The sequence below is a fragment of the Mustela lutreola genome, chromosome 12 (genome assembly GCF_030435805.1).
Source record: "Mustela lutreola isolate mMusLut2 chromosome 12, mMusLut2.pri, whole genome shotgun sequence".
Classification (NCBI taxonomy): Eukaryota; Metazoa; Chordata; class Mammalia; order Carnivora; family Mustelidae; genus Mustela; species Mustela lutreola.
The window spans coordinates 7,235,767-7,260,260 of NC_081301.1; the positions used below are offsets into that span (position 1 = coordinate 7,235,767).

Below are 24,494 nucleotides of genomic sequence, written 5' to 3' on the forward strand. Positions count from 1 at the left end.
TAGCGCCACCGTGCGCCGTGCCCCCCGCAAAAGCGGCGCTTAATGCAATAGAAGCCCATTGCCCCGGGTTGTTGTTACCTTTAGGAGACGGTTTTAGGTAACAGAAAAAGGAAAAGGGATCGCTGCTTAGAGCCGAGGGTTGTTTGGCTCAGTGACTCCATGTGGGGACCAAGGAGAAGGGCACCGGAATGAGGGACCGAGTCTTCATTAAAGAGTCCTTGGGGCAGGACAGTTTGAGGCTCAGGATGAGCGCCGTTATTCATAATGGAACTCAGCCCTCCTCACCCCGTCCCGAGTCAAATCGAAGAAACACCTGGAGTCGGACATCCCCACCCGCTTCGAGGGCAAATTGTCCAGCCCGCTGTGCTTGTCACCCTCTCGCTGGGTCTCGGTCCCCGCATGTGCCGACGACGGCTGCACGGCCCCTCCCACCCCAGCCCCGCGCGGGGCCCCCGGATCGCGGGACACTGGCGGCCACGGGGAGGTCGGTTGGGAACAGTCCTTCTCGAAGTCGCCCGCGATGTCCCCGCCAGACGACAGACCCCTCCGGGAGACAGACAGACCTCGGGCTCGGAGCCGCTGGTTCCCGGGGCAGAGGACGCGGGCCGGAGGGTCTGCGCCGCTTAGGCCCCCCTGTCAGCCCCCAGCCGTGCGGGTGGCAGCCGAGGCGCCCGGTAAGCCGGCCCCTTCCCTGCAGCGAGACCAGAACGCCGGGCAGGACCTCGCGGCCGGGTAGCGGCACCGGGTCCTCCGGTCCTCCAGAGGGCGCTGCGGCGGTCCGGTCCGCAGACCAGCTTTTCAAGTGGCCAGGCCTGGGGGGAGCCGCGAGCTCCAGCTGCCCAGCCAGTTCTGTCAGTGGAGGCGGGGCGACTGCGGAGGGGGTTCGGGGAAGCGAAGTGCGCGGCCCGAGCGCGACTGGGGGACGCCCGGAAGGCTCAGGGTCTACCTTGATGGAGGCTGCGGGCATCGCTGGCAGGTGGGATGACCGGATTTGATGTGTAATGCCGGCTGGATCTGCAGAGGAAGGGTTAGCGGAGTGGGGGAGGGAAGCCTTCCTCTCACTTTGTTCGGAGGCCAAAGCGAAAGGCTGGGGGTGCTGTTATGGACACAAAATAGGCACTAGGGTGGGCTGGCTGTGTGGAGAGGGGCTGGCATCGGGCTGTGACGGCGCGAGAAAGGCTGGGGGCGGGGCATGTGCTTTTGGGTCGGACGCCCCCGGGAGGACCGAGTCCTGGGAGTGTGGGAGATGGCGGGCGGGGTTGGGCGTTCGAGGGAAGGACAGTCGGCAGGATTTGCGGGAAAGTGGCGGGGGCAGGGGTGTTGAAAGCATCGGGGTGCGAATGCGGCATGCTTTTGGCAGGACTGGGGTGTGGCCGTGAAGCTCAGCGGGCAGGTGTTTGAGGGCCACGGGGCGGGGGTGGGTAGGCGTGGACTCAGGGGTCCTGCCTTACTCCGTGTCCCTCCTTCAGCCACCATGTTCAACCAGCAGCTCCAGCAGCAGCAACTCCAGCAGCAGCAGCTCCTCCAGCTCCAGCAGCTGCTCCAGCAGTCCCCCCCGCAAGCCCCGCTGCCCATGGCCGTCAGCCGGTGAGCTCCCCTCCGGAGGGGTGGGCGGCTTCAGCCGTGGCACTCAGAACTCCCCTCGTGGAAACCCCATCCCAGCCCTTTCTCCCAGGGACACCCCTGTCTCAGCCCCGGAAGCCGTCAGTTCCCACCTTGAGAGGTTCTCTTGGCTGCGGTAGAGAGGGGCAGGGAATGGAGGTGAGGGAAGAGGGAGGGTCTGACGCCTCCAAAGCCCTCTGACACCCCCCCCCCCAACTTCCAACACACAGGGGGCTTCCCCAGCAGCAGCCACAGCAGCAGCTTCTGAATCTCCAAGGTGCCAACTCCGCCTCCCTCCTCAATGGCTCTGTGCTACAGAGAGCTTTGCTTTTGCAGCAGTTGCAAGGTAGGACCGGCCCCTTCTCACTGCATCTTCATGCTGGTGCCCATGTTGCATCCCCAGCATCCCCGCTGGCACTCAGTCTCAGCAAATCCACATGCTTACTCTGAGAGGGAGCTACCCTCGGTGTCCTAGTCTGCAGCTGAGGACTCAGAGGCTGCAGGAGGTGGTAGTCCCAGAGTTGCTCAGCGGGACCTGGGTCTTTCTGATGGCAAAGGCGTGCCCTTGGCTGTGGTGCTGGCTTTGTAGTCAGTCCTCAGCACAAACTCACTCCCATTCAGATTAGATGAGATGATGGAGAAAAAGATCTCTTTGGACCATTCTCCCCTGCATCCCATTTGACAGATGAGGAGGCTGAGGTCCAGAGCTGGGGGAAACTATTTGCCCAGGATCATGCAGCTAGATTAAGGCCTGAGCCTTCTGACCCCCTAGATCTCCGTGTGGGTGTCTCTAGCCTTATGTAGTAGGCCTGTGCCCTTGACTCAGTTTCCCCATGTGGAGAGCAGTCTCTCAGCTCTTCCTTTTAAGATGCTGCTCCAGGGACGCCTGGGTGGCTCAGTTGGTTAAGCAGCTGCCTTCGGCTCAGGTCATGATCCCAGCGTCCTGGGATCGAGTCCCATATCGGGCTCCTTGCTCTGCAGGGAGCCTGCTTCTCCCTCTGACTCTGCTTTCCACTCTGTCTGCCTGTGCTCGCTCTCACTCTCTCTCTCTCACAAATAAATAAATAAAATCTTTAAAGATGCTGCTCCAGATATCTGAGCCCGTTCAGTATTAATCTTAGGACCCCAGTGACCTGGGGCAAGCTCCTATTCGGACCCAGCCCCTCCTGCACGGTAGCTGTGGCTTGCTGTGTCCTTCTGGGTGGTGCACTGTGCTGAGACCTTTACAAACACAATTCCTCGGCTCTGCTGACAACCCTGGGGGTGGGGGGGGTGGAGGAAGATACACTCGTGATCCCATTTTACAGATGAAAAAACTGATTCCTAGAGAGGAATCATGTGCCCACGGTCACCCAGGGAGTAGGTATGGATTAGAGGGAGAGTTAGAGCCCAGGTCTTGCTACAGAGCTGTGTTCTTAGACCCTAGGCTGTCCTGCCATTCAGCGGGGTACGCTGCCAGGTTGGAAGATGTGTTGGTTGTCACTCCCAGCCCTGCCACACAGGCGTGGAAGGTCCTGAAATTGATTTAAAAATGGTCAGTGGATAGGTGGAGAGACAAAAGCACGCATAGGGACCCACGATATATACACATACATGTCCCTCCTTTTCTTTCCCATTTTAAAAGTCACACTTGTCAAACAAAAGTGAAAAAAAATTTTTTTTAGAGGATAAGGAACCCCAAATTGTCATAGATAGACTCACTTACCTCCTGAAGGAAAACAAAAACAGAAGACACCTGTCACGGGTTGGGTGTATTTCCTCCCAATTTTTTTCTAGGCCCAAACTTGGGTATTTGTATATGATTGTGGTTGGTTACTGACATGGAAGTGAAAGGTTGTATATGCTTTTTCCTGGACTAGAATGGTGTGATCATTCACCAGATGATTTGACAGTCTCTGTAAAAATTATTATTATTATTTAAGATTTTATTTATTTGACAGAGAAAGAGAGCATGAGCAGGGGGAACAGCAGAGGGAGAGGGAGAAGCAGATCCCCGTGTGGGGCTTGATCCCAGGAGCCCAGGATCGTGACCTGAGTCAAAGGCAGCTGCTTAACTGACTGAGCCACCCAGGCGCCCCTAAAAATTATTTTTTAACAGCTGTTCATGTTCCACGGGAGGGCAAGCCCTTCTGTACCTAAACTCAGCTGCTTCCTTTTTCTCCCCCCCCTTTTTTTTCCTTTTTTCTTTTTTTTTTCTGTTTTAAATAACACGGGGCTGAATGTCATGTTTGAGACGATTTTCTTAGAATGTATTCCGAAAAGTAGGAAAGCTGTGTCGGGGGATGGATGTTTTATGGCTCTTGATAAGTATTGCCAACTTGCTTTCCCAAAGGACTGGACCAGTTTGCAATGCCACCAGCCACGTACGACAGTAGCGGTCTCACCATGCCCACAGCAACACTGGGTATTATATGCTTTTTATATATATATATGTATATATACCTGATTTACTAACTTGGTTGGCAAAAAAGCTACATCATTAATATTTTAATTTACATTTCTTGGAGGGCTAGTTCAGTCGAACATTTTTTATTTGTTTGTTAAACATTCATATTTCTTTTTGTGACTTGTCCATGTCCTTTGTCCATTTTTCTTTTAGATCTTTGAGATCTCTTGTTCTTACTGTTTTTAATAGCCGGTTGGCATTCTCTCTGCACATGTGTGTACCTGTATTTGTTTTGTTTTAAGTCAATGTTAATTGAACACTTCCTGGATCCCAGGCACACTTGTATATCTCAGTGAATCCTCATAAAACCACGGGTCAAGCACTATTATTATCCCATTGTACAGATGAGGGAACTGAGGCTGAGAAGGGGGAAGTGATTTGCTCAAGGTCACAGAGCTTGGGCTATAGGACTTGAACTAGGTGTGACAGCACATTTGACCCATGTCCTCAACCCCTATGCTTCATATCCCAGCTTTGGAGCAAGGATTCGAACTGTCGCTTACACTCGAACTTCCTGAGCACTGGGCCTCTGAGTTAGATGAGGTGCTTGCCCTTAGAGGAGTTCCAGGGTGGTTGGGTGGTGGGAAGCAGATAAGGAAATTGTGCAGTTCGTCCCAGGACAGGGAAGCTGGCGCCTCTGGGCACACACAGCAGATCTGAGAAGGCCTCTCAGCGGATAAACACCTAACGGGAGATCTGAAGGATGACCGGAGGTGGTCAGGGCAGGAAAGTCCAGGCAGAAGGAACAGCATATGCAAAGGCCCAGAGGCGGGAAGGAACCAGCTTGCTGAGGGATGCACAGAAGCATATGGCTGGAGTGTAGTGGGTGCATGTGTGGGGAGAACGGTAAGAAAGGAGGTGTGGGAGGAGGGCAGGGCCAGACCCCCGTAGGGTGAGGAATGGGCTCCTTTCCAAGCAGCAGGGAGCTATGGAAGGATTTAAGCAGGTGGAGAGGAGTGAAGGCAGAATGAGCAGAGACCCTGGGCTAGCTACTCCTCCACTTTGTGTCCGTTTTGTCATTGGTTGGGACCATAACACCCACCCTGAGGGGGTGCTGGGCCGAGTGACTGAGGCCGTGCATGCAAAGGGAGTGGGCCTTCGGTTCTCACCTCTCTCCCCTGGCTGCTGTTGCATGGGAAGGGTCCCTATTAAAGTCATCTGTGTTGTTTCCATGTTGCTTTGGGGGGCTGATGCCTGACCCTGGCCTCTAGCCTCCAACAGCATTGTAACCCTTCTCCCCTCTTCCTGCCCGCAGGTAACCTCCGGGGCTACAGCCTGGCGACCCCGAACCTGACGCCCCCCAGCCTCACTCCCCCGCAGCTGGCTACCCCGAATCTACAGCAGTTCTTCCCCCAGGCCACTCGGCAGTCCTTGCTGGGTCCCCCTCCTGTCGGGGTCCCCATGAACCCCTCCCAGATCAATCTTTCAGGGCGGACTCCCCAGAAACAGGCCCGCGCTCCCACCTCCAGCACCCCTCATCGCAAGGTAAGTGAAGGCCGATGGGGGTTGGTGGTGCTGAGAGCGGGGATGGTAGCGGGAAGGTCCTACCTGGGCATCAGCCCAGCTGCACCCACCTGGTTCAGTCTGGTCCTCAGTTTCCCCATATGTAAAAAGAGGAGCGTAAGTTGGCCTTGTTTAGGGTTTCCCAAATTTCAGATATTTGTGAACCTCTGATGCGATGTTTTCCATATCCAGTGGATGCGATGTTTTCCATATCCAAACGCCACCAGTAATCTTAATTGACCTGATGTTTCTCTCTTTGCAAACACACGGAGACACAAATGACAGAACACTCTAGTAGTTGGAGTTTAATGGTTTTCAGTAAATCCACGCTGCCCTGTAGAAAGAAAAGATGAGCCATATATGGAATTTACATGTCTCTCGTAATCACATTAACAAAAGAAAAACAAACTGGTGAAACTAATTTAACCGACAGATTTTAGTGAACCCAGTATGGGAAAAAATATATTATCATTATCATTTAGCCTTTAATCAATATTTAAACAATGAACGAGGCATTTTATATTCCTTGGTCTTTTGTACCTAGTCTTCAAAACCTGTATATCAGTTTGGCTGGCGACATTTGGAGAGCTGAAAAGCCAGGCACCTGGGGTGGGGGCTTAGCTTTAAATGAATTACCTTCTCCATTACATTTATTTAATAAGGAAACATTATGTCACTACCTGAAATTTCAAAAACAATCTAAATTAATTGCTGTCCGTGCAAGTAAAAGAAAGGTAAGGGGGTAAAACAATGTTACGAGGGCGCCTGGGTGGCTCAGTGGTTAAGCCGCTGCCTTCGGCTCAGGTCATGATCTCAGGGTCCTGGGATCGAGTCCCGCATCGGGCTCTCTGCTCAGCAGGGAGCCTGCTTCCTCCTCTCTCTCTCTCTCTGCCTGCCTCTCTGCCTACTTGTGATTTCTCTCTGTCAAATAAATAAATAAAATCTTTAAAAAAAAAAAAAAAAAAAAAAAACAATGTTACGAAACCCTAAACTCTACACTGTTGCCAACCAAAGGTTCTGGAACTGTACCCCCAGCTCCTTGAGCCTTGTTGGGAGATGGGGCGGTGGAGGTTGGGGGCTGAAAGGTATCAGAGGAGGCTCTCCCTGACGTAAGCAGAGAGAGTCAAGGAGACTTGCGAGGGGATAACTTCTCTGGGACTGTCCTATCCCTGAGTGTCCCAGCAGCTCCTCACACACAGCACGCTCTTGAGAACATTCCAGGGCAGGCGCGGCACGCCCCCCTTTTGGGCTACCCTGAGGCCAGCCCACATCTGGAGGTGAGGCGTCTCCCTCCAGAGAGGGGTCCCAGCCTCCAGCCTGCCAGTTGGGGCCTGTCCTCACATGGTCTTCTTGTCTAGAGCTCCCCGCCACTCGTTTTACATCTGGGGAAACTGAGGCTCAGGGAGTGGGGTGGAGGTTGCCCTGGGCTGCACAGACCCAGAGCCCAGGCCTCCTGACTTGCAGGCCTGCAATGCACCTGTTGTGCGGGATGAGAGCCAGATAGTTTCTGAAAGGCCGAAGTCCTGATGCGGTGCATGTTTCCGCCCGGTGCTAGTTCCTCAGGCTCAGGGAGGCGGGAGCAGGCTCCTGGGGCTTACTGGAGTGGCCGGCCGGAGCCATGCATTTATTTAGCAGACATCTGTGAGTCCTCTAGGGGCCTCCCTGGTGCCAGTGGCACATCTGGCCTGACCCTCATGGAGGTCTTAGGCTGGGGAGGTCCAGGCAGAAGGTGGCCGCAGTGGTGAGACATTCATGCAAATAATATTCCCACCAATGAATTAAGACTTTGGAAAAAGCCACAAAAAGGAATCCCAGGCTTTTCTAGGAACCCGTATGAAGGGTCTGCTCTGGGGTCAAGAGGGCTTCCTGTAAGAAGTACCTTTGAGTGGGTGAGGGCCTGGGGCAGGAAGAAGCCTAGGACTTTGGGGAACCGGAGAGGAGGCCAGTGTGGACCTAGAGAGGGTGAGGGGGAGAGCGGGGAAGCTTGGCTGGAGGTGGGGGCGTGCGGGCAGAGGTCAGACTGGGTGGTGGTTTTGGGCTTGGGTAAGGAAGGATTACTGTAGAGTCAAAGAAGGATTTCAGACTGAAAGGGGCAAAAGCCACAATCAAATTTGCATTTTAGAAGGATCCTTGTGGTTGCTTCGTGGAGAAGATGCTTGCAGAGTTAGGAGGGCTCCTCTGTATCCTCCAAATCTGGTTGAACAGCCAGGCAGCTAGATGGACCCACCTAGAGACGATTCCTGGGGTGCTTAGGATCATCTGTAGGCTCCTGTGGACCAGGCCAACCAGAGGTCCCTAGGCCCCTTCATCTCCTAGGGGACCATCACTTCTGCTGTTGGGACAGGGTGTACTTACAAGGGTGGGTGGCAGATGTCAGAACCAGTTTCTGAAAGGAAGCAGGATTCTTCTTCTCAGACCACGCCCATGGAGGACGAGTCAGACCCCCCAGAGGGGTCTGAGGAAGCTGTCGAGTCCCGAACAAACATGCCGAAAGGTAAGGGAGGGAGGCTGCTGGGCTTTTGGAGGGGCCACGGATTGGGGCAGGTGGGTGCAGGGTCAGTGATGGAGGCGGACCTGGGAAGCAGGGCTCTTGGCACAGGGAGAGCCCAGGCCCCATCTCTCGGAGCTAGCTTATGCTCTACACAGCATCGGCAATCACTCTTCTGACCTTCGTTCCAGACCAAGGCTCCCCACCCTGCCCAGATGACATCATGAAGGAGAAGCGCACTCTAGCACCTACCCCCGAGTCTTGCGAGGCATCTGAGCCACCAGCTAAGAGGTCAAAGAGGTAACCGATGCTGAAAACCTGCCCAGGCCCAGGGGACCTATACCCTCATTCTTGCAAAGGCTGGGGGTGAGGGGCTTTGTGGGGGGTGGTCAGGACTCTTCAGGGAGCTGGAGGAAGAAAAGGGCCTTGGCATCTGGCTTGGAGGAAGGTCAAACCCACTTCTGTATCTCACTTGGGAAGGCCCCTGGCCAGAGTCTCTGGTGTCTTCCCTGGGACTGAGCCATCTGGAGGCAGGCTAGGTGGCTGAGTTGGACAAGTGAACGTGTGCATCTGGGGCCTCCAAGTGGGCAGAGGGTGGGCAGCTTTACAGGGCCTTGGATTCATTTTAGCAGATTGTGGGAGGTAGGGCTGAGTGATCCTCCCAATTTAATTAGGCGCATCTGGGGCCGGGAGAACTGCAGGCCCTTCCCAGAATGCCCAGCTTGTACGTGCTAGAACTAGGACTGAACTTGGATCTTGGCCTTTTTGAGAAGCCCCTAAAGGGTCAGCTGGGAGACGCTGGAAGCTATCTTTCCATCCTCTCTAGCTCAGAGTTGCCCACAGAGAAGGGGCCCCCCGGGCAGCTGCAGGCGAAGGTCCCACCTCGGGCCCGCACCACGGCACCAAAGCAGACACAGACACCCGAGCTGCTGCCCGAGCCACCGGAAGCCCGAGTATTGCCACGATTCCAGCCACGGGTTCTGCAGATCCAGGCCCAGGTGCAGCCGCAGACGCCGCCACTGACGCCCCCCGTGGACACCCCGGCGAGGCACCAACCGCAGAAGCAGGCGCAGACTCAGACCTCTCCGGAGCACGTGGGGCCGAGGCCGGGGCAGGAGGGGGTGGGGCCGCAGAAACAGGCGCGGCCCCAGGCACCTTCCCAGGCCCCGGGCCAGGTGCAGACCCAGCTGCAGAAGCAGGCACAGACGCAGACGTATCCTCAGGTCCAGCCCCCGGATCAGCCACGGGGGCACCCTCCAGCGCCGTCACCCGGGCAGCCGCCGGACCAGACTGAGGGACGGCTTCAGCCCCCGCCACGGGTGCCGGTGCCCACAGTGGAGCCGGCGCCGGAGTTGCTGCCGGATAAGAGAGATACAGCAGCCGGTAAGTGAGCCCTGGCGCCTAGTTCCCCCGGCATGGGACAGCCTTGCCCGGACCCTTGGCTCCTCCCCTGGTGCCGTGGGTCCTGACCAGGGCTTGGGGCTGTCCCCACCAGAGGCTTCAAGGGCCTGGCCATGGGTAGAGAAGGGGATTATCAATCCCAGGTCCATAGGCCGGTGGGAGACGGACCCATCTATCATTTCAGGCCCCGAGAAGGCCTCACCAGAACCGGGGGGCGCCCAGGTCAGCATGGAGAGCCAGGACGAGTTGACCGGTGGCCTCGATGTGGGAGAATGTGAAAAAAGAGCCAGAGAGATGCTAGGGGTGGGTTGGTATGCTGCTGGGGTTGCTCGGGGACCAGGGTCCCAGCAGCGGGAGGGTCTTCCACCCCAACCCCTCTGGCCCCTCCTGTTTCCCCACCACCGTGAGCCCTGGGCAGAGCAGACTGGCTTTGACTGTGGCTCCTTTGCCTTTCCATGCCTTTGCTTGGAAGAACTGGAGGTACTTGTGGCGACAAGTCCCTTCCAACCTGCTTGTCCCCAGACCGGACCCCAGGGTCCCCTCATAGGGGGAACATTGCTCCAGGGGAGAGAGCACAGAGCCCACACCTACACATGCGGTTCGGGTTCCAGTTCTGCCTCAGGGTGTCACTGCAGCCAAACCCGGTTCCTTCTTTGGGCCTCCATTTCTCCATCTGTCACGGGAGGGTGGGGCAGGGTGGTCTTAGGGCCGAGTCCTGGCTGTGGTACTCCCTAGCTCTGTGAGCCTGGAGAGTCACCTACCAGCTCAGTGCCTCAGTTTCCCCATCTTTGTCAGGAAGGTTCTGGCAAGATGCCGGAGCATGGGGGGCCTGGCCCATCACAGGTACCCTGCCGGTGGTAGCTCTTGCCCCTGCTCCCGGTGCAGGTGTGGGGTGCCGGGGGCTCCCTGAAGGTCACCATCCTGCAGAGCAGCGACAGCCGGGCCTTCAGCACCATCCCTATCACCCCTGTGCCCCGCGCTGGCGACTCTGCGTCCACTGCCCCAGCCGCCGCCAGCACGCCTTCTAAGCAGACCCTCCAGTTCTTCTGCTACCTCTGTAAGGCCAACTGTAGCAGCCAGCAGGTACTGCAGGCCTGGGCCCGGGGAGGGGGCTTCCGGCGGGCAGGGTGGGGGTGTCTGTAGGGCGTGACAGGCCAGGCAGCCCTGCCCGAGTGGCCTGTGAGCACGGTGAGCGCCTGCCACTGCAGCTGTGCATCTGCTCTGGAGACGTTTCCCGACCAGCCAAGAAGTTAGGATCTGCGGTTCCAGCAGGCCAGGTCTGAATCAGCCCTGGCTAGCAGTGTAGACGCCGGAGGGCAGACTCCCCTATGTGTGCCTCCATTTCCATGTGTATCAGATGAAGAAACATCAAGAATCCACCTTGCTGGGAGGCTCTGAAGATTTGGTGACTTGACCTTGAAGTCCAGAGCCCCCGGCCCAGCCCAGAGCAAGCAGAATAGCCTTAACAGCACTATGCTTGTGTTGTTGTGACTGCTTGTCAGTGTCGTCCTTAGCAGAGCCGTGGGGTCTGGAGGCCAGTCATACTGCTCCTTGTCTCTGAGGGGCTCACGCAGTGCCCCGGGGGAGCTGTCAAAGCTCCAGGTGCTGTGTGCTCACTTGGCGCCTCTGTTCACCATCATGCTCTGGCCCCCACAGGGCTGTTGTAAGAAAAATGGCCTCAGTGGCGGTGGTGGTGACAGCGAGGTGGCCATGAAGCTGAGGCCAGGCCCCACCCTCCCCCACTGATCCCGGGCTCACTCTTCATCCCGCCGCAGGAGTTCCAGAACCACATGTCGGGGACCCAGCACCAGCAGCGGCTCGGGGAGCTCCAGCACACGAGCCAGGCTTGCCTCCTGTCCCTGCTGCCCGTGCCCCGGGATGTGCTGGAGAGAGAAGATGAGTGAGTGGGGGATCTCGAAGGCTCCATGCCGGGGGGTGGATGGCCTTGCAGGCCAGGCCGATGAGTCCACCATCTGCAAGGTCTCCCTTTGGGTTCAGTATTGTTCACCACCAGAGGCCCCTTCACACCGTTAACTGTTTACCTGTAGACCTCAGTTTTCCTCATCTGTAAAATGGCCTGGTAAAGGGTGCAGTGCAAGAATTCATGAACTAGATAGTCTCTTAAGGTGCCATCCAGGCAGGAACAGTGGGAAGGAAGTGGGTCATGGCACAGACCCCTGGTTCCCTGGCATAGGTGCTGACCCCTCCCCCTCGGTCATCCTGTAGCCCGAGGTTACAGCTACCCTCCATCTCCCCCTTTTATTGTCGTGGTTGCATCATTGATCCAAAATATGAGCCCTTGTGGAGTCCAGGACTAGCTCATGGGCTGAGGAGACCTGGTAGACGCTGGGAGACCTTTCACTACTCTGTGGGCAGTCACAGAGGCCTACAAGAAGGGGAGAAGCAGGTCAGCGCCACCTCAGGCCGTGCTGGGGGGCATGGGCTCTGTCCCACAGGACAGCCCCTCTGCCTCAGGTCTCCTGATTGTTCCGGAGAATCTAGAAACCCAGCTTTGTACGTGAAGTCTCCCAATTTCAGAATGTTAGCAGCTAGTTCAGAATCAAAGTGAAACAAAGCCTAGGGAAGCCGAATCCAACCCCATCATGGGTTGGACAGGCCCCAAGGCAGTGGCTGGGGACTCCGCTGGGAGCACTCACAGAGGGTCACAGCTCAGAGCTTGCGGTTTGCATGCCCTGGGTGACGGAGCGCTCTCTCCAGAGGCAGCGGCCTCTCCATTAGATGGTTCTCACTTTGAGAAGAACTTCCCGACATGGCGTGTAGCACATTCTTGAGCCTTAAACCTCCCCCTGCTCAGGGAGGGGACCCAGGAATTCTCCTTGGGAGAAGTAATCATAAATACAGAAGAAAGGTGACTCCTGAAGACGTTCCTTGCAGAGGATTGTCAGGTTGAAGAATTTTCTTTGGAAAGTGTGGCAGATCTCCACTCCTGGGGGATGGGTTAGCTCAGGCTTGTCCACGTGGTGGAACAGCTCCTAAGTAGGACAGTAGCAGGGAATTCAGAAGGCTGTGGAAACGTCAGGTTAGAACAGGGTTCCAGGGGCACCTGGGTGGCTCAGTGGGTAAAAGCCTCTGCTTTCAGCTCAGGTCATGGTCCCAGGGCCCTGGGATTGAGCCCGGCATCAGGCTCTCTGCTCAGCAGGGAGCCTGCTTCCCTTCCTCTCTCTCTGCCTGCCTCTCAAATAAATAAATAAAATCTTAAAAAAAAACAAAACAGGATTCCAATCCGCATTTGCAGAATGAGCTCAGTTACATAAAAATCTATTTTGTGGACGCAAGGAAACTAGAAAGGTGTGGCCCATCCTGCAAACAGGCTTTAGGGTCGGGGAACTCAGTGAACCGTCTCCTGATGATGTTGCCCCTTGAAGCCTGACCGGGTCCCCTGAGGCCACAGTCCTTCCAATAGGCTGCCTGTTCTTCCTTCGTCCAACACAGTCAGAAACTCGGGGCTGATCCCGTGCCTGGCCCTGGGACCTGCAGTGGGAGTCCCTGGCCTCCCAGAGCTCACCACAGTCCAGCGGAGGCAGAGAGGGGATCAGGTCCTCCCTGTTTGCTGTAGAAAATGCTGTGGCAGTGGCCCTTTGGGGTATCAGAGGGGAGTCTGGCATACTGGGGGTGGGGGGCAAGAACAGCTCCAAGAAGGACAGGGCATCTGCTCTGTCAGGGCCAGGTAGGTTCAGGTCTGTCACCGTCCTGCTAGCCTCCTGGTGTCCCCGATGCTTCTCAGTCTCTCCCCGCCCAGCTTCCGTGGTTATTATTCTTGTCTAAGTATTTTTCCAGATGCATCTCAGAACCGTTGTTAAGTTTCTAAAAACACATCATGTTGGAATTGCGTTACATTTATGGCGCATCCTGGGAGAGTGGCTGTCTTCCCAACGAGGGCCGTGTCACACTCGTTCTGTTTGTCACCATTCAGAGAGCCCCCGCCGAGGCGCTGGTGTAACACCTGTCAGCTCTACTACATGGGGGACCTGATCCAGCACCGCAGGACACAGGACCACAAGGTCTGAGCTGCGAGGGCGCCCACAATGCTGTCTCCCAGCCACAGGGCTCGTGCGGGTCCTCTGGCAGCTCCTCTCTGGCCCTGCCCTATCTCTGTCCTCTGTTGCCACCTGCTGGAAGCCCATGGCACGGGGAGGGGGACGTGTGCCCATGTTCTAGGGAAGGGGCGGAGCACAGCCAGCTGATGCCAGAGGTGGCGGCCTGCGTGTGGGAGAGGAGGGGTCACTGGGCACAGTCTGGCTGCCCCTGGGGACACTGCTCGCCACCCACTTGGCCGGCCCTCCTTTCACCAGATCGCCAAGCAATCCCTGCGACCTTTCTGCACCATTTGCAACCGCTATTTCAAGACCCCCCGCAAGTTTGTGGAGCACGTGAAGTCCCAGGGACACAAGGACAAAGCCGAGGAGGTAGCCCCAGCTCCCTTGGAGGATGTGAGCCCAGGGAGGCCCAGAGCCTTGGCCGAGGCCACACAGCGGGTTGAGGTTTAGCTCAGTCTGAACTCGGCAAGTCCAGAGGGATTGGGGCTCTGGAGGTGCCCAGGGGGGTGGGGGTGGCACCTCAGCCGCCTAGAGTGGACCTGAACCCTGGCCCCATCCCCCTGGGCAGCTGAAGATGCTCGAGAAGGAGACGGCCGGCCAGGATGAGGACCACTTCATCACGGTGGATGCCGTGGGCTGCTTTGAGGGTGATGAAGAGGAGGAGGAGGATGACGACGACGAGGAAGAAGAGATCGAGGTTGAGGAGGAATTCTGCAAGCAGGTGCTTGGGGTGGGGTGGGGCGTGGGACAGGCTGGAGACTAGACTCCCAGACCAGGCGGGACCTCACCCCCCTCCCAGAGGCCAGGGGCGCAGTGCTGGCATTGTAGGCACTAACGTGGGCCAAGATTTAGTATCCATGGAACTGTATTCCATACGACTAGGTGCAAACACACGTTGTGAGGACCACAGGTGGCCGGCCACAGGACTTCGAAGCCTGCCTGAAAGCTGGACCTGTGTTGAGGGAGGGAGAGGGCATCCCAGGCCAGTAAAAGGGCACGGAGGAGAACTGTGTGGGGTACACGGGAAGCATCAGCATGAGATGAGGATGATGATGGTAGTAGCAGTCAACACCAAGCATTTATTATATGCCAGCTGTGTACCAAGCACATTCCTGGCTGAATCTCACCGACTTGGATGCCGGGAAGCGAGGCTCCAGAGCCTGTGCTCATAACAAGCAAGGACCTGGAGGAACTTGGGTTCTTTTCGTGTAAGAAAAGAAAAGCAGCTACTCTGAGCCAGGCCCTGGTGCTGGATGTGGCACTACATGGGGATCAAGGCCCCTGCCTGCCCAGAGCTTGCCTGTTGCAGGCCGGAGTGGAGAGGGGCAGCCAGAGGGGCATCGTGGAGGGGCTGTGGATGAACGGATGCAATGGTGGTCTTCAGCCCCAAGTGGGTTTGGGGTGAGGCCACTTTGTTACATGCGACCAGCCATGGCGTGACCTCAGGCAAGCCCCTTGGCTTCTCTGAGCCCCAGTTCTGGAGTCCCAGCTCAGGCTGTGAAGGTGGGTCAAAGCCCAGGCAAAGGGGAGTGGTTGTCACTCTTGGAAGGCACATTTGTTTGCCTGGTAAGGGGAGGAGGGCTCTACCAAGCATGGTGGGCCTGTGCAGCTGGAGTCGGAAGGGGCCTCCTCCGGAAGGGGCTTGTGTCCAGCAGGTGAGATGAGGCATCCTTGATCACCTGAAACCCAGCCCCCCGGGACTGAGGTCACTGCAACATCAGGCATTCAGGGAGCTGGCAGGGGCTCGTGGTTAAGAGTGTATCCAGGGCTTAGGGCTCACCAGGGTTACCTACCCTGCTCTTCTGTGAACCCTGGAAAAGTGAGTTACTGTGCCTGGACCTCAGTTTCTTCTTACGTAAAATGGGTGAACCATGGGGATTCAGAGAGGACATTCATGATGTGTTGGGCATACCTGGCATGGATTATGGTGATTGAGCTGAACTAAAAAATTATAGATTGGGAAGGACACCCTGGCAGGATCAGCGTGTGCTAAGGCTCAGAGAATGCCACCCACAACCTCCTGGATATCCTCCTGGGAATCAAGGGGATGGTGTTGAGAAGCATGGGTAGAAACCAGGCGCCACCGGCGTGTGGGAAGAGCACAGAGGAAGCTGGAACCAAGGCCCACACTTGTATATTTCTAGGTGAGGTCCAGAGATATATCCATAGAGGAGTGGAAAGGCTCAGAGACCTATAGCCCCAATACCGCATACGGTAAGACTCTGATCCAGACCCCCCCGCCCCCTGCAGGAGCTGAGGCCCCCGGGCCCAGCCCTCAGATCCCAGCCACAGCATCCTGGCCAGGGGGCCTCTCCCCTCGTCCTCTTCTCTCCTCACACCTGGAGGGTGGATGAACATATGGGGCCCCAGAGAGGGCGGGCCACCGGGTTGGCTTAGTGGGGTGAGTCCCTGGACGCTGCTGTCCCACAGGTGTGGACTTCCTGGTGCCTGTGATGGGCTACATGTGCCGCATCTGCCACAAGTTCTACCACAGCAACTCGGGGGCACAGCTCTCCCACTGCAAGTCCTTGGCCCACTTCGAGAACCTGCAGGTGAGTGGGGCCTCCTGCCCCACCTGCCCACCCAGCACGGCCAGCAGCCACCTTCCTCCTGCACTTGGCCTCAGCACACCGGCACACCCCCCAGGAGGCCCTGCCCACAGAGGGAACCTGAGTAGGGGTGGGACCCAGCTCTTCCTGCTACTGTTCTGGGGGGAGCTGAGGGCCAGGCTGTTAATGTCAGAGCTCTGGCCCCAGGAGGCTGAGAGCACCATATGGGGTGTCTCTCTCTCTCTCTCTCTCTCACACACACACACACGCAGTCACAGCATGTCCCATTCAGTCTTGGCCAGGCTGGGGAGGCAGCTGCTGGCATGGAGCATACCAGGTTGGGGAGAGGCCCTGCTTCATCTGTACCTTCTGTGTCCAGAAATACAAGAAGGCCAAGAACCCCAGCCCTACCAGCAGGCCCATGAGCCGCCGGTGTGCGATCAACGCCCGCAACGCCTTGACTGCTCTGTTCACTTCTGGCGGCCGCACACCCACCCAGCCCAGCACCCAGGACCCAGCGAAAACCCCCAGCAAGGTGACAGCCCAACCCCCTCCGCCCTCACTCCCGCGGCGCTCAACACGCCTCAAACCCTGATGGAGGGAGCGCCTCACGTGTACCCCGTCTGGGTTGGGGTCCACCATGCTTTACAGAAGTCTTGTGTAGAAATTTGACATGGTTGGTGTTTTTACTGAAAGTCGAATAAAAGAAGGTAATTTGGCTGTGCAGTACCCACCAGCCCTTCTGTCTGGGTGGATGGGGGAAAGGGAGCACCCCAGCCTGCTCTCAGCCAGCATCCACACTCTCTAGTGGCCAAGCCGGAAGGCCAGACAGGCTCCCTAAGCAGGGCCTCTGGGGTCACAAGGCACTTTCTCTCTCACAGCCTGTCTCCCTTTCTAATGGGGTCATCAGGGCTAGGTGGACAAGCAGATCAACCCCGTGATTGGCCAGCTGGGAAGACTGAGGCCAGGAGCGAGATTACACAGCATGAATAGGAGTTGGCTGTCTTAGTGAAAGGCCCTAGGACCCAGAGAAGCTAAGTGTATCCACAGGGTCACACAGCACATCCCGTGCTGTCACAGCTGGGCTGGGGAATCCACTGCTGTCCAGGAGGGCACCAGGTAGGAAGGAAGCCCTGTCTCACCCCTCATCTGCTCCCTCTGTGTCCAGAAATAACAAGAAGGCCAAGAACCCCTACCCCACCAGCAGGCCCATGAGTTGCCAGTCACCTCTGGGGGCCAGTGGAGTCCTCACACCCAGGATACAGAGGAGAGGCACAGTGGTGTTGGAGACCCATTTAATGTGGATGCTCAAGCCTGGGTAGAGTGGGAAGTGCCCCGGAACTTGGCAGGCAGGCAAGGCGGGTGGGTTGTGGGCCCACGTTTGACCCCAGAAGGGGATGTCGGGTGGTGGGGTCTGGCCCAGGCATGCCAAGGGGTATACCGGAAGGGTGACTGAGGCAGGCAGACCCACCAGTAGGCCAGCTCTTGAGAAGGTATCTAAGCCAGGTGGGGAGTGCCCAGGCCAGAGTCTTGCCCAGGGAGGCAGGGTTGGGGCCTGCTGGGGGCTCCCAGAACCTAGGAACTGGCATCACTAGGGGCCTCCCCGAGCTGCTGCTGGAACTCAAGGCGTGTCTGCCGGTTGGACTCAAGCAGCTCCTGGAGGCGGGCGTGGAGGTGGTCGTTCTTCTCCTCTAGGTGGTCTAGACAGGAGTTGATCTGGTCCAACATCGAGTTGATGGCAGCATATTCTGGGAGGAAGGGAAAAGAGTTGGCTCTCTGAGAGTCTCCTCAGGCCTCAAAGACACCTTCCCCCAAAGTGTCCCCCTGCCTGTGGGACAAAAGGGCTTTGGACAAGTCCCTACACCTCTTTTCTGACCCTCTGTGTCACCATCTGGAAAATGGGTGGATACCAAAAGTGAAAAGAAATAATACCTTAGTGGTATTATTAGAGCCCCCAGCCAGTCCCATCCTTTTTTCTAGGGTTAGGGTGCTCGGGGGAAGTCAGCCAGACAGTGTCCTGCCCTGGAAGTCCTGCCAGGTGCCAAGTTTCCTCTCCACTTCCTTCATCAACAGCCTAGGAGTCCAGAGCCCACCTTCGGAATCAGCCAGTCTAGGCCAGAGCCCTACTCTCCAGCTCTTCCGAGGCTCCCTAACCCCGCCCGGAAAAGCACCGCCCAGAAAAGCTCCGGCCAGACTCCAAGGCCCCGCCCCGAGTCCCGCCCCCTCTAGCCCCGCCTCCCATGCCCTTTCCTTTCCTCTCACGGGTGTCTACCCACCTCCCACCCCCTGGACATGCGGTAGCCTCTGCCTGCAATGCGTCCTCCTGTCTTCCCTCCCCCTCTCCTCCTGGATGAGTCCCTCTCATCCTTCATGTCTCAGCATGGATGTGGCCACAGGGAGCTTCCCCATACGGGATCGGGCCTCTATTCCTGATCCTCTTGTCGTCCACACACCTCCACAGCCCTCACCTCAGGGTAGACTACTGTGAATGTGTGCTGCTGTGTCCCCCACCAGACTAGAGAGCTCGTGAGACGGGGAATGTTCTTGTGTTCCCTGCTGTCTCCGTGGTGCCCTCGTGGTCAGGCAGTAAGCACTAGCTGAATGGATGGATGGACGGATGGATGGATGAGTGAACAAAGCCTCTGACTTTCTAGCCTTTCTGCCTTTGCTCACCTGTCTCTGCCACTCAGAATGCCTCAACCACAAGTCATTCAAGGACCAGCTCAAAACGCCTCCTCTTCTAAGAAGCCTTCCCTGGTCTCCACCAGAAACCATCACCCCCTCCTCCACAGCCACTCCTGACCTGCCTCTCAGCAGCACAGTGTCCCTTAGGATCCAAGATCTGGGCCTGTGCCCACTGCGGACCCAGTTCGGAGCCAGCCCTGTGACTCAGACACACTCAGCTGCCAGCCTGGGACAAAGAGGGGAGCTGCTGGCAGTGTTTGGAAAAGGCCAGGCTGGAGGAGTGAGTCTGGGATATGGGTGCAAGTGTGCATTCTGAGGGAAGAGCACCATCGCCCGAAGCTGGCACACATCACAGAGGACAGTCCGGGAAAGTCCCTCCTGGATTGTAGAGTCCAAGCCCCTTGTGGTACCGATGGGAAAACTGAGGCCCAAGAAGGAAGGGACCTATCCAGGATCCGCCAGCTGGTTGGTGGCACAGCCAAGATTCAGAGGGAGCAGGGCACCTGGATTTCGGTCCCCACTCTGCTCCACCCCAGCCAGTGACTGCGTCTTTTTGGGACGGGAATAAGGACCAGGTTGTGAGGATTCCAATGTATTAAGAACTCATATAGGGTTTGGCCACAGCAAGTACTTAGTAGATGGTCATTATTATCAACACTGCGCATTCTGTGTCAGGTGACACAGGCCGGAGGTAGGTGGTGTCCCCACACCACTGGGGCCAGGCTTTATCTGTGTCAAGGGCACTGCCAGTGCTAAGCCTTTGCCTTCTGCCTGGGACAGCCACTAAGTCCCGTGAATCTGCCAACACCCACTCAGTGTGACACCTGAGCGGCTTTTCCTGAAGGCTCTCGCTGCCACTGTAGGCTTCCTTCTACACATCTGGCTTCTGTTCACCTGCAGCGCCCAGGGCAAACTGGCCAGCCTACTACTTACCACCCTGTGGGAGGTCCTCTCCCTCTTTATTAAATGCAGTTCCCAGGTGATCAAAGTGTTCTGAAACTACTGTGATGGATGCATGATTCTGAACATCCTAAAACCCACTGACATGTACAATTTAAATGGATACATTGTATAATATGTGAATTAGAGCTCAATAAAGCTGTTAGCCAAACAAAACAAAAAGCAGACTGCATACTTTTCTCACATTTACTAAGTCCTGCCCTTCGACTTGAGAAACCAATCTTTATTACGCTACAGAGAAAAATAACCACTCACCAAACACCTGCATGCTTCGATCCTATTAACTATTTTCCACTTTTTTTTTCTGCTTCATTTAATCCTGACACTTCTCAATGCAGGAGACACCAATCATTAGTCTTATTTAACAGACGGGGAAACTGAGGCTCCCCAAGGTGACAGGGAGCTGATGGGTCTCTCTCCGCCCCCTCCCTCGCAGTGCTGGGCAGGCAACAGGCTGCTCTGTAAGCAGGTCACATTCGCCAAGGCTCCGGGTCACACCGACAAAGGTGGCTGGAGATGCTGACTCAGCAGGGCGGGTTCGCCCACCCAGACAGATCCTCCCACTAAGCGAAGACGGACCACCAGCCCCATCCCCTCAGGAGTCTCCGTCTCCCCAGGGGCTACAGGATGCGGCTGGAGCAAATGCCAAAAGGGAGAGTGATCCTGAAGCGGCCTCAGCTTCCCCATCTGTAAAAGGGGGCCGGTTGCCCGCAGTTCTCTGGTGCTGCGGTTTCCAGGGACCCACTCGCAGGTGCTCGCCCTGAACCCCCCCACCCCGCCGGCGCCTGCAGCCGCAGCACCAGGGGCGAGGAGTAGGAGGACTCTGCGGTCTCTTCCAACCCCCCAGCGCGGCCCCGCTTCCCCTTTCCAGGACGGCAGCCCTGAGAAAGCAAAGGTCGCTTCAGCAGCCCGCCCTTGGTCACCTGCTTCCCCGAAGCCGTCGTCCTCGCCTTCCGCGCCCGCCTCCACCGACATGCCCAGGTCCCCGTTGGGGCCCGACATTGCGGGTTCGGGCGCCGCGAGGGCCGCGCGACGGTGGAACCCAGCTACCCTCGCGCCGACAGCCTGCGCCGGGCGGAAGGTGGAGGCGCCGGATGGAACGCGAGGCCGGAAGAGTGGAACGGCCCGGCGGAACGCGGCGGGGCGGCCGGGGCCCCGCCCCCAAGGCCGGAACCTCGAGGCGCGAGCTCCGCCCCCTCCCCGCCCCACCGCCAGAACTGCGTCTCCGCCTACCGTCAGACTCCGCCCCCACATCCAGAGTCCCGCCCACTCCCTGCCTCACAGTCGCGCCCCGCCCCTATCCCCGCCCCCTCCCGGCCGCGGGGCGTGGTCAACCGCGGCTGCCCTCCCAGAAGCCTAGGTGGTGGAAGAGGCGTGGAACCCGGGAGAAGAAGGCGGGCGCCGCGGCCGCTCCACTCAGCTCTGCCTAACGCTGCGGCCTTGCGGGTTGGCGAATCGGCGCCTCCGCGTGGGCGAAATTTGAAACGCGTTGTCTCTAAGGCTCCCTATGGCTTCGGGAGATTTAGGTTCACAGCCTCAGTGAGAGTCACGGTCTGTGTGGCTCAGTGCTGCGCGTGGCGTCGGGAGAAGGTTGGCCCAGCCGCCATCATCCCCCACCCCTTTTACCTGGTGAGAAAGGGAGGCCTGCCCAAAGTCACCCACCAAGCCACTGTCGCTCCTGAGCTGGACCCAGAGGTATCATCCTGGCCAGGGGTCTGACTGATTCACTTATTGGGAGTCCCGTCCCTGTAGCTGCCCGGTGCTGGTCTCATGCTCGTGCTTCCTGTGGGCAGGACATCCTTGGGATAGCGGTCAGACCTGGGTATGTCCCACCATATCCCCCTGAGGAAGATGGAGTCCACAGCCTACCATTCGTGCCTCCACTGACTTGCACACTGGCAGTCCTGCCTTGTCCTCCCAGACCTGGGTGGAATGGAGGTGAGGCCTGCGTTGAACTGAGATGCCTAAATTATAACCATTATAACCATTATAACCATTACCGCTATTTCTGCTTCTGTACCTTCGCTTGCTAACCCATGAGGAGATGGAAAAATACCAGCAGACTTTCTATAGACATGTGTGGTTACACATCCCCCACCTAGAATTGAACCTGACAGAATGGCTGCTCCCGGGGGCCCCCCATCCGGCTCTGGGCTGAGAGAGAACCACCATCTGGCGCCCTATGGCTTGACAGGAAGACCCGGGTCAATCCTGAGGTGACACATACCCTAGCGGCGCCAACTCAGCAGTTTGACAAATGACAGCCCTTTGACCTAACCAATAATCTGTTCCCAGCCCTTTCCCGCTCTGTAGCGCGCCAGTCATATTACAGAGTTCCTTTTTTATTTTCCCGCGGTATGTGGCTATTTGTTACAAGATGCTATGATGTATGCTAAGTCCCTGCCTCCCCAAAAGTAGTGTATAAAAAGTGTTGTGATCCTGAGCTCGGGACCTCTTAGCATCACCCGCAATGAGTGCGCGGAGGTCCGGGTTCGAACTCGTAATAAACAACCCTTGCTGTTTGGCTTTGACTCTGGACTCTGGTGGTCGTCTTTGGGGGGTCTGGAAATTTGGGCACAACAGAACCAGTAAGCAGGGCTGAGAAAGCAAGAGGCCTGGGCATCCGCCTTCGGCAGGTGGCTTAGAGGCCCTCCTTAGGACCACAGCATTTCACCAACCAAGAAAGCAAAGCCCCATGAGCCCTGACTGGCTTAGAAACACCTGTATCCAAGCATGGCACACAGGTCTGCAGAGAAAGGACAGAAACACAGGTCACCGGTGTGGGTGTGCCGATGTAATCCAAACACATTTATCCCTGTAGAGGCAAGACACCCAAACAAAAAACACAAACACGTGTTTTCCTCTTAAATGTGAAATCACACATGAGATCAATGGGACCTGACTCGATGTCTAGACCAAGGGAGAAACACGCAGACTCCAGGGCACAGGGGAAGGATCAGACAAACCCTCAGAAAGTCACGTAGTTTCTCAGAAACAAACGTCGGCATGCACAGATCCGCACAGATCTGCATACCTCACGGTCAGTCGCAGCAGGTGCCCCAGGCATGCTGGAGTTTGATGCAGTGCTGGGGTCCCAGGGAAGGCCTCTCCCTCCGCCCACCTCACTGCCACGGTCAAGGTCCGTAAACCAGACCACAGGACAAAACAGCGACCTACTCCATCCAGCCCTGATGAGGGAAAGGGAGGTGCTCTGGTGCTGCCTTGCCTCTGTGTCTCCATCTCATTAGCCCTGCCATGGTCAACTCAGTGTAGTGGTCTGACCCCAAAGATATCTGGATCGTAATCCTTGGAACCTAAGAACAATACTTTATTTGGATAAAGGGTGGGAGCTGATGTGATTACAGGAAGTATTCTGGGATGGGGAGATTACCTTGGATCCAGGTGGGCCCTCAATGTAATCATAAGTGTCTCTAGAGAGAGGAATGTCAAGGGAAATTTGGCTGCAAACAAGAAAGAAGGCCACATGAGGACCTCAGCAAAGAGAGAGGTTCGGAGATGTCGCACTGCTGTCTTAAAGAAGGAAGAAAGAGGGGCACCTGGGTGGCTCAGTGGGTTAAAGCCTCTGCCTTCAGCTCAGGTCATGATCCCAGGGTCCTAGGATCAAGCCCTGCATTGGGCTCTCTGCTCGGCAGGGAGCCTGTTTCCTCCTCTCTCTCTCTCTGCCTGCTTCTCTGCCTACCTGTGATCTCTGTCTGTCAAATGAATAAATAAAAAATCTTAAAAAAAAAAAAAAAAGAAGAAAGAACCCCAAGGCAAAGACGGGGACTCTCCCCCAAGAGCCTCTGGAGGAAGCACAGCCCTGCTGACCCTTTGATTTTAGCTAGTGAACGTGATTTCAGAATTTTGGCCTCCAGAACTATAAGAAAATAAGTGTATATTGTCTTGAGATGCCAGTGTATGGGGGAGCCTGGGTGGCTCAGTGGGTTAAAACCTCTGCCTTTGGCTCAGGTCATGATCCCAGAGTCCTGGGATCGAACCCCACATCGGGCTCTCTGCTCCGTGGGGAGCCTGCTCTCTCCTCTCTCTCTCTGCCTGCCTCTCTGCCTACTTATGATCTCTGTCAAATAAATAAATAAAATATTTAAAAAAAAAGATGCCAGTGTGTGATAATCTCTTATAGCAGCAATAGGAAACTGATAAAAACCCAGTGATCCGGGGAAGAAACACAAAGCCCATTTGTGGCCTGAGTTTGATCCTGGAAGACCCAGCAGGCCCATGTGATGCCAGGAGGCTGCATGGCTTGGGCCAAAGCAAGAAGGGGTCCGTCTCCATTGCCCGAAGTGGAGCCCCAGCACCAGGCATGCCAGGGTCGGCTTCCCACCCCCTTGGCCAGCTAGTGGGCCCTGGCCAGCCGTCCCTTGGGTGCCCTTCTCAGTGCGGGTCTTTCTGGGCTTGGGAGAGCCTCCACCCTTCCTCCCTCAGCCAACGCTGCAGCAAGCCTGTCTTTTCCTGGAACCTGACCCAGATCGCTGTTTTTTTGTTTGTTTGTTTGTTTTGTTTTGTTTTGAGAATGAGAGAGAAAGAGAACACAGAGGGAGAGGGAGAAGCAGACACCCTGCGGAGCAGAGAGCCATCTGGGGCTCTGTGCTGGGCTTTATTAAGGGCTTGATCGCAGGAATCTGAGATCATGACCTAAGTAGAAGGCAGACACTTAACCAACTGAGCCATCCAAGCGCCCCCTGATCCAGACTTGTAAGGCTGCAGCCTATCTGGTGGGCCTGAGTCTCAGGCCTGTCTTGCTGCCTTGGGGCTGAGTCTAGAACTGCTCAGACCTCCAGTAT

General features: G+C 56.6%; 2 protein-coding genes across 14 annotated transcripts; one reads left to right on the forward strand and one right to left on the reverse strand.

Moving 5' to 3' along the window:
* Nucleotides 1–281: 281 nt before the first annotated feature.
* On the forward strand, nucleotides 282–19,854 carry CIZ1 (CDKN1A interacting zinc finger protein 1). 13 transcript variants are annotated; one of them, XM_059142917.1, is made up of 18 exons: nucleotides 481–674; nucleotides 1,470–1,587; nucleotides 1,833–1,948; nucleotides 3,935–4,006; nucleotides 5,304–5,533; nucleotides 7,967–8,045; nucleotides 8,231–8,339; nucleotides 8,866–9,422; nucleotides 9,625–9,743; nucleotides 10,326–10,523; nucleotides 11,216–11,340; nucleotides 13,375–13,462; nucleotides 13,754–13,867; nucleotides 14,067–14,219; nucleotides 15,643–15,712; nucleotides 15,929–16,050; nucleotides 16,427–16,582; nucleotides 18,121–18,294. In XM_059142917.1, the coding sequence occupies exons 1-18, from the start codon at nucleotides 521–523 to the stop codon at nucleotides 18,274–18,276; spliced, it is 2,736 nt and encodes a 911-aa protein (XP_058998900.1). In that variant the 5' UTR covers nucleotides 481–520; the 3' UTR covers nucleotides 18,277–18,294. The 13 variants fall into 13 exon arrangements, with proteins under 13 accessions (XP_058998902.1, XP_058998910.1, XP_058998903.1 ...); XM_059142918.1 differs by lacking the exon at nucleotides 18,121–18,294 and adding an exon at nucleotides 18,702–19,854 and having other exon boundaries at nucleotides 482–674; nucleotides 7,952–8,045; XM_059142916.1 differs by having other exon boundaries at nucleotides 482–674; nucleotides 7,952–8,045; nucleotides 18,121–18,291.
* On the reverse strand, nucleotides 17,326–20,847 carry BBLN (bublin coiled coil protein). The gene is made up of 2 exons (XM_059142948.1): nucleotides 20,616–20,847; nucleotides 17,326–17,795 (listed from the first exon to the last, which is right to left on the reverse strand). The coding sequence occupies exons 1-2, from the start codon at nucleotides 20,692–20,694 to the stop codon at nucleotides 17,623–17,625; spliced, it is 252 nt and encodes an 83-aa protein (XP_058998931.1). The 5' UTR covers nucleotides 20,695–20,847; the 3' UTR covers nucleotides 17,326–17,622.
* Between the last annotated feature and the right edge of the window lie 3,647 nt (nucleotides 20,848–24,494).

Excerpts from the sequence above, each read along its gene's own strand:
- BBLN (XM_059142948.1), bottom strand. The coding sequence starts at position 20,694 with ATGTCGGGCCCCAACGGGGACCTGGGCATGTCGGTGGAGGCGGGCGCG. Across the intron at positions 17,796-20,615 it reads CGACGGCTTCGGGGAAGCAG|AATATGCTGCCATCAACTCG; the intron begins GTGACCAAGGGC and ends CCTTCCTCCCAG.
- CIZ1 (XM_059142916.1), top strand. The coding sequence starts at position 521 with ATGTCCCCGCCAGACGACAGACCCCTCCGGGAGACAGACAGACCTCGG. Across the intron at positions 9,744-10,325 it reads GAGCCAGAGAGATGCTAGGG|GTGTGGGGTGCCGGGGGCTC; the intron begins GTGGGTTGGTAT and ends CTCCCGGTGCAG. Across the intron at positions 13,463-13,753 it reads GCAGGACACAGGACCACAAG|ATCGCCAAGCAATCCCTGCG; the intron begins GTCTGAGCTGCG and ends TCCTTTCACCAG.